The following is a 16902-nucleotide window of genomic DNA, read 5'->3' on the forward strand; positions in this document are numbered from 1 at the left end:
TTATAAAGCTCAACACTGAAGAAACAATCCAATTAAGAAATGGGCAAAAAACCTGAATAGGCATTTCTCCGAGGAGGACATACAGATGGCCAATAGACATATGAAAGGATGCTCAGTATCACTTACCACCGGAGAGATGCACATTAAAACCACGACGAGCTATCAGCTCACACCTGTCAGAGCAGCTGTCATCAGCAACATCAGTAAGTCGGCAAACAAGTGCTGGCGAGGACGTGGAGAAAGGGGACCCTCGTGCACTGTGGGTGGGAACGCAGATGGGTGCGGCCCCTGTGGACAGCAGTGCGGAGACGCCTCAAAGAATTAAAAATGGATCTGCCTCACAACCCAGCAATTCCACTCCTGGAAATATATCCCAAGAAACCCAAAACAGTCATTTGAAAGATTATGTGCACCCCTGTGTTCGTTACATTGTTTACAATATTCAAGATTCGGAAGCAGCCCAAGTGTCCGTCAGTGAATGAGTGGGCAAAAAAGCTGTGGTACATTCACAAACAGAACACAACTTGGCTGTAAAAAGGAGGAAATCTTACCTTTTGAGACCGCATGGATGAGCCTAGAAGATATTATGCCAAGTGAAAATAAGCCAGTAGAGAAAGACAAGCACCACGTGATTTCACTTATATGTGGAGTCTACTGAACAAAATAAACAAAGTGGAGACAGACTCATGGATCCAGAGAACAGACTGGCCGCTGTCAGAGGGGAGGGTATGAGGGCTGGGTGAGAGGGGCAAGGGGATTAAGTGAAGAAAACAGAGAAAACTTCATGGACACAGACAGATCGCCAGAGGCGACGGGGGTCGGAGGAGGTAAACGGTGACGGAAGGCGACCTGACTTGGGGTGTTGAACACACAGCACAATAGATGAACTAGAGAACCTAACTCCTAAAACCTGTATAATTTTATTAACCAATGTCACCCCAATAAATTCAATTTAAAAAATAAAGAGTCATTGGAAAGAGTGGAAAAAACCATATATTTTTTAAAAATCACGTCCAGGGGACGAGTGTTCTCCACCCGTCTCACTGCCCCGTCTGTGCCAGTCCCCGGCCGTTCTTCATCCTCCTGTTCAGACTCTGTCCCGGGCTCAGCGCAGCCTCGCCCTCACGGCCACGGCTCAAATCCTGCCCGCCCACAGCTCCCTCGGGCACCTCCGCCTGGTCCCGTCCTGCTGCACTCCAGCCCAGAACGCTGGACGCCGTCTCGGGCTGCGCGTGTCTGCGGTGCTTCTCTGCCCTCTCTCGTCGGGGGCAGCGGACCCGACGGGAATGCGCCGACTTCGGGCCCCCCTCCCAAGGCTGGAGGCCAGGTCTCGTGTCCTCGCCATCGAGGCGGCGGCAGTGCTTCTCTCGCTGTGTCAGTGCTCGGCTAACCCCGTCCCTCCTGTCCCAGTCGCCCCGGGTGTCTTCCGTGTGCCCTGGAGAGCAGTCTGTGTGGGTGACGCCCAGGTCTCACCCCTCACTGCGTTCTGCCTCAGTGCTGGAACCAGTGAGTGTCCCCTGTTGCCTGTGTGAATGTGGGGTTAACTGTGTCCGAGCACCTCGTTTACGGGGAGGGGGCAGCTGGCGTATTGGGTCGAGTGTGGCAGTTACCAAGTCACATCATTTGAAAGGAGACAGTGGCGTGGGATCCAGCTAGAGGAACCAGTAACACTGTCACTGTCGTTGGCTTGCAGCACGTTTTCAAGTTGTGCTTTCTCTGAAGTGCATTGTCTTTCATATTTTAAAGAACAGTTTGAAATCAACCTCAGAAAAATGTAAAGCACGCCATCTGCTATTTTAAGTGATCTTCTCCCTGTGACATGCCCGTGGAGCAAAGGTGTGTGTAGTTTTTACACTCAGTCCCATAAACCCAGACCCACGCCATGTGACAGGCCCCACGCCCTGTGACAGTACGGCACGAGGCGAGGGCGGCGCCTCTGTCTTCAGGCACCGGCGGGGCTGCGGCCGAGACGTGCCCAGGAAGGCCCGCGTCCCACCGAGGGCCGCGAGGACGTGGTCCCCGGACCCGCAGCCCCCCAGCAGCACGGCGGGCTTAGGCACTAATCGAGTCTAGCAGGAATTGACTCTTCTCCGTCATTAAACGATATCCTGGTGCCATAAAAGAGTCAGTGCTCTTCCAGAAAGTGAAAAATGTATTCCATATGTTGAGCTACATGTGACATAATGAGAAACACAGATGACAGGCCGGCTCACCGATGGAATCAAAAGGCAAGGCAAATTACCACAGTGAGCATTAAAGCTACCCCTTCTTTTTTTAGTATGTTTTTCTTCTAGAAAGTAATTCCAGGGATATTTTACTTGGAGTGTACATGCTTTGTAAGCTTTTTCCTGGACAAAAATAATGCATTGCCGCTGTGGAATACGTGCTACTTTTTGTTGGTTTATCTGTTCTGCAAATCAGTTGAAAATCATAAACGGTAGGTTAAAGTTAGACCTGCCAGGCTGTCTCTCTCGGTACCTTTCAAAATTATTTGTTATAAGCACTCAATAGGATGTTTCAGACATCAGTGCAAAGGAGACGTCCACCCTGACTGGCAGAGACTGTGAAAATGCAGCCTTCGGTGGCCGCGCCGGAAGGCCACGCCCTCCCTGTCTGCCTCCCATGGCCCTGGGGCGAGCTCCCCGCGGGCGGGCCTGCCGCTTGAGCCCCCGGCTCCCCTCGCACGGGAACAGGCCCCGGGGAGGGGTGGCCCCCACTGTTCACCTCGGCCCCAGGCCCCAGGGCAGGTGCTGCTCAGAAGCCGCCCACGGCCCGCTGGGCGGCCCAGTCTGAGGGAGCGCCGCCCCACAGCCAGGGTGCAGCTGAGTCCCACGGTGGGCGCATGCAAGAGCCAGCCGTGACGCGTCAGGAAGCGGAGCAAATCAGGGTTCCTCGCGCGCTCTCCCTCTGAAGTCAATAAATTTTTACTATCTTTTATTGTTCAGTTACAGCTGTCTCTGTCCCCCCGCCCATTGCTCTCCCCTGCTCTGTCCAAACCCCAGCTCCCAAACACAATCCCCGTTGTCCTTGTCAAAAAGGAAGTCACCAAAGGGGACCAGAAGCCATTTCTTAAGGACAGTGAGTTGTGTAGTGTGAAATTTGGGTTTCTAGAGTGTTTATAATCATTCCGGGTGTGTGTGTGTGTGTGTGTGAGTTAGGGATGGAGGGAATAATACTGAAGAGGGTTAAGTTCATGACTTTTGGGATATGTATCCCTATTACCGTGTTTTCAGGACGACAAGACACACCGAGGTTTTAGAGGAGGAAAATAGGAAAAAAATTTTGAAGCAAAAAGTGTTGTAAAATATTCAATAACATCAATGATGTAATACTTCACCATGTAAATGTAAGCAGAACTCGGCAGCATCACTAACAACCATCATTCCTCCCGAACTGGGGGGGTGCACCTTACAGTCCGAAAGATACGGTAGTTGTTCAGGTGGTAATTTCGAGACTTAAACAAGATCGTTCTGTAACCATTTCGAGCGAGAAAGGGCTTTGAAAATTCAGAGGACCGTCGCTCTAGTGTATTGGGACCAGTACCGGCACCAAAGAGCTGCGTCGCCGACTAGAGACTGTGCTGCCCCGTTTGCCTCCTCCCCAAAGCCCTGTGAGCGCCCAGGGAGCCCAGAGGCCCTCCTGGGCGGCGGCCCAGGCGGCGAGGACCACCCCGGCCTCCCCCGAGGCCCCCTCCGCCCCAGGCGGGAACACAGACCCTCGGTTCCCTCCTCGGCCCAGTGAAGCCTCCCTGGGGTTCCCCAGCAGAGCTCCCCCCCCCCCCGCCCCCGAGCTCGGCAGTGGCTGGCTCCCAGTTGCTCTCCGGTCACCGCTCGCTCGCGTTCCTCCAGATCCACGGGGAACGGCGTGCGCCGGGGCAGTGATGCAGTGATGCGTGTGTCAGGTGCGGTCAGGCTCTTGGGCCGAGAGTTATTTTCCTACAAATTGTATCACATTATAGAGATAACTGTGAAAATGTGTGTAGTTTTGCCTTAACATTTTTTGGAATGATATTCTTTTGCTCTAAAAATAAAGGATTCCCACTGTCATTTCTTTTAAATAATGTCAGAATTTTAAATTTAATAATTGTACAAAGATTAGTCCATGTTTATACCCTAAAATAATAGTATTTCACATGTTCCAAAAGCAAATTGAACATGTGGTTTCAGAGTAATTGAGGTCGGACAGAATCCATAGAGCTAATAAAACTTTTATTAATATTCAACCAAGTTTAGAAAATATTCAGGCGATTCTAGAACACGCTGCCATTTCCCGTGTACTGTATTTTTGCCAGTCTGAAGGCACCAACTACTTACAACGATGCCAGTTTTAATTAACTTCAACTCTTTGTCCCCATATACTGTACATTCTTTTCTTGTTCGTTGTATGGCAACTTGTAAATCTAATTTTGAAAGTCTAATTGCCACAAATTGCCTTTTGATCGCCAGAATGCTTTGGATCCCATCCCCACCCCCAGTGAAGAATTCCTGTTGCTGAGAAAAAGGCAGGCAGCCGCTGACCTGTGCAGCGGGTCTGCCCCTCAGGGCTGGCGAGGCTCCCAGCCAGGCCACGCGCTCCCCCCCCGGAACCTCACCTCACAGGACGTGGCCGGCAGACGGGGTCACGCGACGGTGATGGGAGGCAAAACCCAGCTCCACCACTTTGTCTGAGCAGGAGCGAAAACCACCGAGACACCCACGGCCCCTCCCGGGCCAGTGCCAGGACTGACTTCCACTCTCTGCCAGTGGCAGCTTGAGCCCGGGCCTCGTCCTCGCTCCCTTTAGGTGAGGTTTGTGGAGACACCCAGTCAGAGAGAGGCCCCTGCCTCGTGGCCCGGCCCGCCCACGGCCACGTCCCACTTCCCTCCTGCACCCTTCCCCTAGCCCTGGCCACAGCCAGGCCCCACAGGAAGCCCCCAACGCCCTCCACCAGCGTCGCCCTGTTGCCCCCTCTCCCGCACTGCGGTGGGCAGCAGACCCAGCTCTGCCGGCCCCTGGCGCTGCTGGCAGCCTTTGGCACGAGGGCAGGGGCACCTCCAAGTCCCGAGTTGGGAGCAGAAGCATGTGGCTGGGTGTGCAAGGGCTGCGTGTGCAAGGGCTGCGTGTGGAAGAGCGGTGTGAGCCCAGGCTCGGGTTCTGCTGCAAAGTCGGCGTCTCGGGGTTTCTGGGCTTAGGGTTGTGTTTTCAGTAAAGCCATCTAAACCTGCGAGTGTTTTATTAACAATCTACTTTTAAAATATATTTGATAAATAGTCCCCTTTCAAATATGAAACATGTGTTTTTTCTACCCTAGGCTTACCATCTCAGCTGATTAAAGGTCCCGTGGCTCTAAAAAGAAGTTATTCTTTCAAAGGTTCTTTTTGTTATGCCTGGGAACCGACCTTTGTTCTAGTTCAGGTTTTAAATTAGCATTTGAATTAACAGCAAGTCCTGTCCCTGTCCTTCTGTCAAAGACAGTCATGGGTCAGTATTCCTTAAACATGGTATATTCCCAGTTCTAACCTGTGAATGACGCTCATCCTTTCTTTGACCGCCACTTTAGGCCAGGGCGGGGGAGACTGTGGAGGCCTCGGGGGCCGGGAGGGGCTTCGTCCCGTCCACTTGTGTCACCGCGCTCTGGGCCCCATCGCTGCACTCACAGGCCCGCTGCGGGCGGCCTCCTTCAGCCCTGTGTTGCTCCGGGGGTGGTGGGGGCAGGTGTGCGTCCCACCCAGCCCCCACCCCACCCCACCCCACCCCACTCAGCAAAGTTAGGAGGTTCAGTCCCCACCATGCTCTCCCCTGGGGCAGAGCCTGCGGGACCACCAGTGCCCTGGCCTCCTGAGATGCTGCCCTTTTCCAACTACTTTCATTTGGAAAAGAAACGAGGCTTTTGAATAGACAGATGGAAGGCCTGCTGGTCTGGGATTGTGCCCCCCGTAGACACTGTAACGCCAGGTCCCCAAAGTCAGGAAGGGTTAAAGCACACCCCCATCTCTCTCGCTCCAGCCGCCCGGCCTCCCGAAGGGCACGGCGGAGACCCCGCCGCGCTCCCTCCCTCCGCATGCTGCGTGGGGGACTGGGGTGTAACTGGAGACGTCCAGAGAGCTCGGGGAGAAGTGACGCGCTGTGGAAGCTGCGTGCTTTGTGATGTGCCTTTCTGAGAGCCGGGCCGGTGAGGCCCTTTCGCGGGCCTCCAGACACCGCCGGCTCGGCAGAGCGAGAGCGAGGCCGGGGAACCGAAAGGGGCGCAGCGTCCTTCCGGAGACGCAGACTGACGGCAGGAAATGTGCCCCTGTTAGAAGTCACAGAGTCCTGCTCAGAATTCTAACGCATTTCAGTAAACCAGCGTGGATGGTTTTCATAGTGTGCTTCGCGATTTTTTTTTCATTTTTTCCAATTTAATTGTTTGGACATGTTGAATTACTTTTTGAGAGAAAGATGCAGTTCGCCATTTGTAATGTTTCCGACCAGCCTTCGGCTCCAATGCCAGAAACCTCTATTAACCCAAGACTCAACTAGCCTTCTGGGTTCGGAATGGGGACTTCCGCAAGTTTCTTTATTTAGCGAGGCCCCGCGAAGACGACGACACTCGGTCTCGGATGTGGGTCACGTCCCCTTCTTTCTCACCTCGCCCCAGCCCGGACCAGAGCCCCCGGGTTTCGCCAGCAGGGAACCGGGAAGCCAGGCGTCCAAAGGCGGCCCGGCGGCTGAAGGGTTAAGGGAACGGCTGGAGGCAGCCGGGCGTCGGGGGCCCGCGAGCGGGGCGCGGGGGCAGGGGCGCCGCCGGGCGCGCGCGCAGACCCTCCAATAAACACAAAGGAGGGCCTGGGGAATAGAAACCCAAATCCACTTGTAATCGTACAAGAGATTCGGGCATAATTACTTGAGCGACCTAGATTAAGATTGATGAGCCTTTAAAGTGGCGCTTCAGATCGACCGCCTCGCCCTTTGGAAAGAAAAACCTGGTGGAGCGGAGGGGTCCCCAACTCCACCGGCTCCGCGGCGGAAGCCGCCCGCCGAGGAGCCGGCTCCCAGCCGGGCCTCGGGCGGGCTCCGCGCGGGGGCGAAAGCCGTAAAATGAGCGAAGGGAAAGCTGAGCGCTCGCCTGGCCGGCGGTCACGCCCGGGGGTGCAGACCGGCACCGACACTGTGGGTTTCACAGCCACCCCGCTGAGCGCGAGGGAAGCCGGCCGAGCCCGCCCGGTGCCTCCCGCGGCTGGTTCTGTGCGGAGGGCGGCGATTTCCGCGTGTGCTGGCCCCCGGGAGCGCGGTCCCTCCCGGGCCTGCGTCCCGCCGCCCCAGTGGCCCTGGCCGTGCTAGCCGCTCTCCGCGCGGAGCCGCCGCGGAGGGCCCGGCCCGAGCGCCCGCCGGGGACCCTCCTTTTCATCGCCTCCCTGCGGTCGCTGCGGCTCCTTTGACTAAATGCTTGTGATGGGGACGGTGGAGGGGACTGTCGTGCGCCCCGGCTGCGGAAGATCGCACGTTATTTCTGATTTCCTCGTCCGTGGTCTCTGACATCCAGGACAGCGAGGAATGCCTCCCCTTTGGTAATGTTTATTAAAGGAGGAGCTCAGAGGCCCTCTTTAAATTAATATTCAAATACGTGAGGGGCGTAATTTTCAACTCCAACTCAGGTGCCGGGGACTCTAAGCCAGCGCCTTCGGAAGCACAGTGTGCAAACATCTCTTGACCGCAACTCAGCCCCCGTAGTCTCAAGAGTTGAGAAATAGACCTTTCCGGACCCTTTCCTGAAAATTGTTTTGTCCACGTGTCTTACAATTTCATCACTTTTTGACTGATTCTCGGTGAGAAAAATCACTGCTACGACCCCCCACACTTTTTTTTTTTGTATAAGAAATGCAATTAATGTCCGTGTGCGCGCGCCGTAAGAATAACCTCCCTGCGGAATTTCTCTCTCTCCACCCCGTCCCGCTGCCTCACAGCCACCCGCCCAGCCCTCGGGGAACCTGCTGCGGCCACAGCGGCTCGAGGATAGCCGGTTCCTACGGGCGGGGCCGGCCGGCCGCCGGGGCTCTCGGACGGCCGGGGGCTCCTCGCGGGATCGGGCCTTCCGGAATCGGGCCTTCCGGAGTGCGTTCTGCATTTCCAAGTCGGCTGATGACAGCGCCTCACCAACCGCGTAGGATTTCTGGGAGCAGTCGCAATCCCTCTTGCTGAGGGTCGATTATCCGGTCCCCTGACCTCTTTGGTTCTCAGAGAATATTTCTCTCTAGTCTCCCGGTAAGCTAATGTGTGCACGCCAAGCAGACCTTACGGCAAATGAAAGGAAGTTTCTGTATAATACAGGCACCATTTCTTAAAATGCGTCTTCCAAATTGAAAACCCGTGGCCCTCACTGGGAGGAGGCCCGAGAGGGTCCCGGGGCCCAGCCTGACCCCGGCGCCCTTGTCTTTCAGGCCCCGTGGTCCTCAGCACGCCGGCCCAGCTCATCGCTCCCGTGGTGGTGGCCAAGGGCACCCTCTCCATCACCACGGCCGAAATCTACTTCGAGGTGGACGAAGACGACCCCGCCTTCAAGAAGATCGACACGAAAGTGAGTGCACTCGATGCGGATTCCGCGCGGGGGGCTTTGTGGCCGGAAGTGGTTTTCAGTTTTGCTGGGCTTTAAATGGCAGTGGGGGAGGGGAGCAGAGTGCGGTCTTTTCTCATGGAAAGTGAAATGAATGAAGAAATAACACACGCTTTCAGTTGTGGGGGTTTAAATCCTCTGTCTCCAGAGCAGGCCCATTTTAACAGCCTGCCTGAGTGGCTTTGTGTGCGTTTGGGCCGATTTTGTAGCTCAGCCGACTGCTCCCGACTCCCTGGGGTACAGGACCTCGGGCTCTCGGAGAAAGCCAGGAAGGGTCTTGGGAAATGTCTCACTGGGATCGCTTTTAGTTTCCAAAAGTGTAAATTGCAGTGTGAATTGTTTTTCGTGGAAAGGTTATAAGGAGGCTGCAGGCAGGGGGTACCGTGTAGATATAAACTCATTTCCATTGTTACATCCATTTTTCATCTTCTGAAATGAGAATGGGCGTTACATGTGAATTTCAGACGAAGGGAAGCTGATTCTCGGGAAGCTTTGGCTTAAAATGTGTGTGTACTCGCGCTCAGATGCTTCGAGCTGGTACTGTTCTGTGGGCGTGAGGCCAGAAAAAAAATATTTGGAGGATTTGGAGTGCATAAACATTTATTTGTTCATTAAATCTTGTGTAGGTCTCAAACCCGAGTATTTGGGACGCTTTGCACCGCCCCTCTTTTGCAATCAGTGTTACTGTTGCTTTAACCTTTATGTGACTGTGCGATCTGTAAACTTTCTTCCTGAGGTGAGAAACTCAGGAACAGAAGTGTCATGCTGGACAGTCAAGAATCAATTTAAAAACATCTCCCTTTAAAGCAGTTTTCAGAGGCAATTACTCTAAAATAGTTAAAGACAGATGCTCCCATAGATCCAGAACTTTATTCTTTATAATTCATTTTATTTATAAATAAAGCCTCATAAAATGCTATTTGTAGAATAGCAGTTGAAATTCTAAAATTTCCACCCACCTGAATGAACTAACTGTCCGGAGGCCCTAAGTGAGTAGCCCTTCTGGCACTTGTTGACGGAGAATGCTCTGAGGGCTGTTGCAGGTTTCCTTTCCCTTCCAGCTCCAGAAGAGCTGAGTTTTACAGATGAGTGCGAACACAGTGTATTTGGCTCCAAATAATTTAAAGTTTGTCTTTATGATTTTACCATCAGCTCGCCCTGTGAAATGAAAAGGAATTCTGGACTTCTGATTAATTTATTCAGCTATTTAAACACTGCCTAAAATAAGGTCTGACTTCAAACTAGTCAGAGATCATCTTCAGTTTATTGCATAGTTGGTTTTCATGCACAGATTTCAGAATTTGCATATAATTTTGTTAAGTTCATTTTCTGTGAGTTAGTCTGGTTTTTGACTCAGCAGTGTTGACTGTCCTGACATTTTTTTTCTTTATATCATCAAAGATGATGCTACAGAAATACTAACCCCAGAAGAGCATGCTCTCCTGGGTAGATTTAAATTGTGTCTGCGATGGAAAGAAATGGTCTTACAAATGAGGTAGAAACTGAGAGTCGAACCTTGTCCTCGGTAGCTCCACAAAAGCATTGTGAGTTTCATTGTTAATGGTTTTATTAACATAAGCCTCAAGATGTTTAAAATATTCAAGCGGTTCGGTTTTCAAAGTGAAGCATTACATGTCTTCATAGAAAAACAATTTAGAATGAGACAACAACTTTTATTTTATCTCTTTATTAGCTTCTAATTAAATAAAAACCAGCAACAAATTAAAATCTAAATCACAAAAGTAATTATCCAGTGTATTTCAAGTGCATTTTTCAAATATATAATTCAGATATTCAAGCGTTATTATATACGCTGAATTCAAATTTCTTTGAATATATTTAAATAACATTTCAAGTATACTTATGGAATGTTAGAAATAGAACAAGCAATATATTTGAAACAAAATGTAAACTTTTTAAAGTTCAGACACTTTCAAAGACAGATAAAAGTACCAGGAGGAAATCTACCTTTAAATGGTATCTTTGTTAGCAGAAAACGTCTGGAAGTATCCGAAGTGGCCATTTAACTTCTGTTCACCAAATCACAAAACACCAACATCCACACTTCAAAGACAAGGTGAGAGCACAATATCTGTTACACATCGAAATACACAGCACACTCTCCTTCCGAGGGCAGACCCCAGCGCGTCTGCTCGCACACGGGCGCGCCTGAGCCACCAGGGCGCTGCATCCGCTGCGGGTCAGGCAGCCTTGCCTGCGGTCTCGCCTCGGGTCGGGCTGCTCTTCCAGGGGTCGCGGTGCGCTTTTCCGGGAGCGAGGACACCTCCCGTGAGGGAGCCCCGAACACTTGGGGGCCGGGGTTCTCCTTCGTCTGCTTCCGCCGCCAGCTTCTCTCCCCGCCGAGGGGCGGCTGGACCCCGGGTCGTGCCTCCTTCCGAAGGGGGAGACGGTCCGTGCTGTCAAGCGGGGTAGTGGAGGGGATGGAACGGGAGCGCCCGCGCGATGCGGACTCCCGGCAGAGTCCCCGCGGTCCGGCCGCCGGTCGCGCTGCCCTCTAAAGTTTCTCCAAACTTTTGGGGTTGGTGAGGATCTCCCTGGCCAGCCGCCACGTCTGCTTGGCGGCGTTCTCCAGCGCCGAGTGCGGCTTGCCCTGGAACAGGTCGAGGTTGGGGAGGAAGTAGTGGGGGCAGCGCCGGCACTGCAGGCAGGAGATGAGCTGCAGCAGGATGCCGTTGAGCCGGTCGCCCAGGCAGGACTCGTCCCAGTCCGACTCGCGGGGGTGCTTCTCGCACTCGTAGGAGACCAGCGTCTTCATGTGGTAGTTGTTGAGGGGCTGGCCCGGCAGCTCCAGGTGGCGGTCCCGCAGCGTCTTGAGGATGGAGAGGCATTTCTTGCGGCAGCCGCCCATCTGCAGGCGGTTCTCGGCCTCGGCGAACTGCAGCACCCAGGCGTCGCTCTCGGCCGAGCTCTGCTTGCCGGCCAGGGAGTGGCACTCCTTGGACAGGAGGTTGAACCCCTCCGCTTTGACCTCCGCCACCCGGTTGGGTCCCGGCCAGGGGATGTGGGGGAGCGGCCAGTGGGCCGCGCTGCGCGGCCAGATCCCCGTGCACTTGAACGCCGGCGTGATCTGCACCACGTACCGATCCCGGATCCGCAGTTTCACTTCGCTGGTGTCCGCCACCATCTTCACCACGTCCCTGTAGCTGCACTTGTCCACCGCCTGAGCCACCAGCGTCTGGAACCGGGAGCGGATCTTGCGCGCGGAGAGGTAGCCCGAGGCGGTGATGAATTCCACCCACAGGGACATGCTCCTCTTGCGCCCGTCGCTCAGCTTCAGCACGGCGCAGCCGGGCAGCGAGCCGTCGTCCACGAAGTTGAACACCCCCATCTGGTTCAGGTAGAGCACCACCTCGAACTCGGTGGGCGAGATGACCTCCAGGCCCTCGTAGCGGTTGTCCATCTCGTTGAGGGAGCTGATGAAGCGGGGCTCCTGCACCTCCACCTCCTTGAGCACGTCCGACACGACTTTGCAGACCTCGCGGATGGTCTTGGCGATGGCGGCCTTCCTGGCTTGGCACTTCTCGTTGTAGTACTTGTTCAGGTGGTACACCAGCTTGGCCTGGGCCGCGATCATGTTGGGGCAGAGATCCGGGTTGTACACCGGAGTCTCACAGTAGGCCGTGGGATCCAACGCGGCTGCTGGAGCGGGAGCCAACGTCGTGCAGAAACGGCCGGCGCCCGCAGCGTCTCTGGAGCAGTCCCGGCGCGCCGCCGCGGGGGTCCGGGCGGCCGCGGTCCCCTCCCCGCCTCTGGGCTCCCGGCTGCTCTTAAAGCGGAACACCGCTCTCCCCGCCCTTTCTCTGCCTCTCCTCTTCCTCCCTGAAGAGAATCCTGGTGGGAGAGGGAGGCGTGGAGAGGTCCCCCTCTCAGCTATAAAAACAAAAGTTGCGCTGACACCCAGCAGAGCTTTTCCAGGAGTCCCAACTCGCGGCCCTCCCGTTTATTTACGCTGTCCGGGAGTCATCGTGCGTGCGGGACGGGGCTCGGGCGGAGGAGAGCGGCGCCGAGTGTGCGCCGGGTGCGTGTGCATGTGGATGTGTCAGGAGGAGCTGCTGTCGGGTTGTCTCGGAGCCCAGATGCACTCGTGTGGAAATTATAAAGGCAGGGCCAGGCAGGCTGGCGGCCAATCGCCACTGGGCTCGTCACGACAGCCTCCTTCAGCTCCAGCCCGGCTAATTAATCCCCCTGCAGGAGCGAGGCACGAACCGAGGTAGGAGGCTGCTGCCGGCAGGCGCCCACGCAGGCCACCTAGACGTTTGGGGAATCAGGAGGGATCTCTCAGCCCGGGTCGTACTTGAAGCATATTGGCGTTCCGAAGAGACTTGGCAAAGGGGTTCTCTTCGGGCTGAAAACCCAGCTTGCCTCTCCACCGCCGAGCCGCGAGTGCAGGTGTACACGGGAGTGGCCAGCCACCAGTTAGGGGACTGGGTGGGGTTTTCTGAAACGGAAGTCCCTCTCTCGCGTTGGGAGGAGGACCAGGAAGGCCTGTCGCTCCTCCGCGTCCTTCGCTGTGCAGGTCGGGGGCTGGCTCTCGTGCACGTGCAAGGCGGCGTTCTGGGGGTTCCTGTGTGTGAGGGTGACTTTTTAAAAAACGTCAGGCAGTGTTTTAGGTCTGTTTGTTCCTCATCGGCAGTGTTGAAAGGAATCTGAACATTATTGCTAAGTGTGTTAGACGTTGTCTGCCCCAGTTTAAGTTAGGGTGTTTAAAAGAGTCTTTGGGAAGCCCCTCCCCCACCCGCAGCCCCCTTTGTGCTGCGGTGGGCGCGCCGCCTTCCCACGTGGGACACGAAGTTCTGTGTGCACTCGCAGGAACATCGGAAACACCAGTGCGGTGGGGAGGTTTTAACGTGCGATCCCCGTGAGCTGTGTGTCGGGGGGGGGGGGGGGAGTCCAGGGAGGACCGCGGACATGAGACCTGCGGGCAGGGGGCCGCCCGCAGCCCGGCAGCCTCGGCCCCCGGCTTGTTCCCAGACGCGGGCTCCCCGCTCCCGGGCCCTTTGCGGTGCCTGGCGGCGGGCTTGACGTTTTATGTGCGTCTGTGTGTCTCGATTCAGGGAAAACGGTTAAGATTGTGAAAGAAAATTAATTTGCAGCCATTCAGGGTTTTTTTTAACTAGACAGCATTTGGGGGAAAATTAGAAAGAAATCAACATTTCTGAATATGGGACCTGAAAACAGGGGGGGGGACACTGACTTACATAGGACCTCGTGGAGGGGCACCGACTGTGCCCTTCCTGTGCAGGAAAGGGACCAACTGCCCCTGGGGACTGTGCCCTGCTGTTCAGTGCGGCCCAGGCAGGTCTTGAACCGCCTGCCTCCCCTGTGGACGTGGCCTCTGCCCGGCCGAGGGTGTTCCAGCCGAGCCCTCTGATCCCCGGGGGCAGGACTGTGGGCACTTTCCTCTCCCAGCCCCTTCCAGCGAGGTCTTGCTCAGGGCCCCCCGGGTTTGCTCCAGCTTCCGACGGGGGAGTGGCGGCGCACTGCACAGCGTCACAGAGCCACCCATTCTTGACTCTCGTCATCCGAGAGTGACAGTGTGGCCTGGCTTCAAACAGTGCATTAGACTGGGGGCTGGGGGCACGGGTCAGCCCGCTTCCCGGAGACGCACCCGCCCCGCGGGGGCAGGACTGGGCACCCCCCGGCGGCCCCTCCCGGCTGCTGGGCCTGCGTCTCGGGTGAACGCACCGCTACCTTCTGGCGGTTGGGAGAGGGAGCTAATCCGAGCGGAAGGCCGGCGGCCTCTGAGCTGAAGACGTGCCTGGGTCTCCGGGGAGAAGCCCCGCCGCCCTCCACCCAGCGCAGGTCTCGGCGACTCCCCGCCGGCCTCCCTCCCTGCCGCTGCGCACTCCCCTGCGGGCCTCGCCTCCGTCCGCTCCCGGTGGCGTGGGCTCTGTGTCCGAGAGCGGTCATTTCAGAGCCCCCGGGGCGTGCGGGGTTTCCCTGCGTCCGCCGAAGGCCTCGGGCCCTGCCCGCGCGCCGCTCCGCCCCGGGCCCACGTGTGCGCGGAGCCAGGCGCTCCCCGTCAGGCCGGGGTTGCTAGGCCGAGCGCTCACCCCTCGGTGTCTGGGCCACCTGCACGTACCCAGTTACGGAGGACGGGGTGCGGCTCGGGCCGCGGAGGCCCCGGGGCCGTTCGGGGGGCCGCGGCGGGCCGTCCGGGAGGGTCTGAGGCCGGGACCCGCGGGCGCCGAGCCGCCCGCCGGAGCCAGGCGCGCAGGTGGCGCGTCTTCGGGGCTCACGGTGCGGCTTCACTGGGGTAAAGCGAAGCTGGACACCCAGGCCCTTTGTGCAAACTAATTGGTGTAACGGGGGCCTTTTCACTAAGGATTTGCACTTTGAAGGAGAAAAACGGGTGGTGAGAAGAGAACTGAGAAGCTCGTTAGCCCTCCTGTGTTCCGGGGAAGTGAAGCCATCCCGTTTCAAGGACTCCGGGCGTGCTGACGGAGCGGCTTCCCGGGCGCCCACCCCCCCGGCGCCGACAGTGATTTACATAACACAGGGCCCCTCCGCCGCGAACCCAGCGCCGGGACCTCACCCCCTCACTCCGGTGCCAGAGCTGCTCGTGGCTGCGCCCTGCGACTTTCTATTGCACTGGACACGCGAGGTGGATTGCTTTCTGCCGCTGAATCTTTCCGGCGATCGCAGACGCCTCTCAACTGTTGAAGGAAGGGAGCGGCGGGCTCCTCCGAGGAGGGTGTCCGCCACCCTCCTCTTCTATTGGACCGACCTACGGAGGGAGCTGACGCAGTCCGGTGTTCGTGGGATCTCACCTCTGTCAGCCCAGGCTTGAGAGAGGGACTTGTTTTGTGGGAGGAATTGAGCTATTGTATAGTGAAACATTTTTTGAAATATCATTTGACCTGTTGAACTAATTATTTCACGTGATTATGTAATATATGGAGATAGCTTAAAATCAATTTATTTACCTGGGGGAAAACTTCATAAAACAACTCGAATGACACCAGTCTTACCTGTATTACTATTTTTGCAGGGAATGTAACCTTAAGAATCAGAGCTTGTGCGTGTCCCACCCTCAGGGTGCAAGCGTTGCGTGTTCACTGTGGGTGCTGCGCAGGCGTGTGTGACACGAGCGAATAGCACAGCGATAGCTGAGGAACACCGACCTCACTGGAGGGGGGACACCAAGAACCTCACGATTTAGTGATGGTCTCAGGTGCTTATTACATTTGAAGGGCATTTGGAACTTTAAGTTCTAACCAGTTTGACTTTTTCATTTCATTTACTTAGTGTAGGCAGCCTTGATTTAAAAGATATACACCATTTAGGAAAAAAATCTAAAGACTTCACAAGCTCACCATTATCATAAGTTTTATGTATTAACGAATATAAAACAATCAAATACTGTGATTTTTAATACGTTAAAGCATTCAGAATAACAAGGGCAAATTATTTTTCCCAACATGCTATTTCCTAGGTGATTTATCCCCATTCTATAAACCTGCTTATGTGATGGGCTGCATGAAATAATGCATAAATAGTCACCTTTTAGGTTCAAAGGAAAAGTCTATTATGTTGAGAAATGTAGGAATGCAAGGTTTCTGTTTTAAAGAAAGCACTGATTTAAATTTGAATTCCATGTTTATAAATTTCAGCAGTTGCGACCTTTCACCTGGAAAAACGCATCTGTCGGTTAGAGGGTGCACTGCACGCACATGCTAAATGCTCACAGAGATGTGTTTTGTGTTTTCTCATCATCTGCTGGCTTGACTGCTATTCTGTTCACAAGTATTCATGAGTTTAAAGTTTTATTTTTTAATATGTGCTTATTACACTGGGGAGATAAAAAGAATATGAAGTTGAGTTTATTGAATTATTTATCCCTACTGCTGGAGTGGCTTTGAAGGCTCATTGTAAGCGTCTGATTTCTGCCCCCTCCTCCTTCTTTAAAATGCACTCAGGCTATTTCATTCTGCCAGACACAATATATTTCTTTTTTTTACACCAGAGAAATTAAAGACAGATATTTGTGCAGGGCTCTCTTTATGTGTCGCATTAAATAAAGTGAAATCGAGGGGGTTTTCTGGTAACCTAACTTGATGGCATCTGCCCCTTCCTTCCTGTTGGAACGACACTGGAAACAAAGTAGCTGGAGAGCTGCAGGAGTGTCCGGGGCTCCCTAAACAGTCCCACTGTAGTGCCAGGTTTACGGTCCAGTGCAGCGGAGGGTGCAGGTCACCGCACAGTTAGACCCTGTTTTATTTCTTCAGCCAGAGCATCCAGAGAACAGCAGTGAATTCCTTAAATTGTTTCCTCAGTTCCTCACTGGAATGGCCAGGGCTGTTGCCTCAGTTT

At 54.7% G+C, this 16902-nt stretch overlaps 2 protein-coding genes across 9 annotated transcripts in view; one reads left to right on the forward strand and one right to left on the reverse strand.

The window, feature by feature from the left end:
* NBEA (neurobeachin) overlaps positions 1-16902 on the forward strand; it is a 446461-nt gene that overhangs the window by 288283 nt on the left and 141276 nt on the right. For 7 of the 8 annotated variants that reach the window (XM_045839137.1, XM_045839139.1, XM_045839138.1 and 4 more), the window contains one exon: positions 8396-8532. In XM_045839137.1, the coding sequence (XP_045695093.1) occupies positions 8396-8532 (137 nt within the window). Of the gene's footprint in view, positions 1-8119; positions 8220-8395; positions 8533-16902 lie in introns of those variants that run through there. The other variant, XM_045839144.1, reaches the window with a different exon arrangement.
* Positions 10751-13435, reverse strand: MAB21L1 (mab-21 like 1). Its single transcript, XM_045839146.1, has one exon. It carries the CDS (start codon positions 12161-12163, stop codon positions 11084-11086), a length of 1080 nt encoding a protein of 359 aa, XP_045695102.1. The 5' UTR covers positions 12164-13435; the 3' UTR covers positions 10751-11083.

The sequence above is a fragment of the Phyllostomus hastatus genome, unplaced genomic scaffold (genome assembly GCF_019186645.2).
Source record: "Phyllostomus hastatus isolate PE091 unplaced genomic scaffold, TTU_PhHast_1.1 phas_contig_29, whole genome shotgun sequence".
Taxonomy (NCBI): Eukaryota; Metazoa; Chordata; class Mammalia; order Chiroptera; family Phyllostomidae; genus Phyllostomus; species Phyllostomus hastatus.

What these genes read in the sequence shown, in the direction of transcription:
- MAB21L1 (XM_045839146.1), bottom strand. Translation starts at nt 12,163, where the DNA reads ATGATCGCGGCCCAGGCCAAGCTGGTGTACCACCTGAACAAGTACTAC.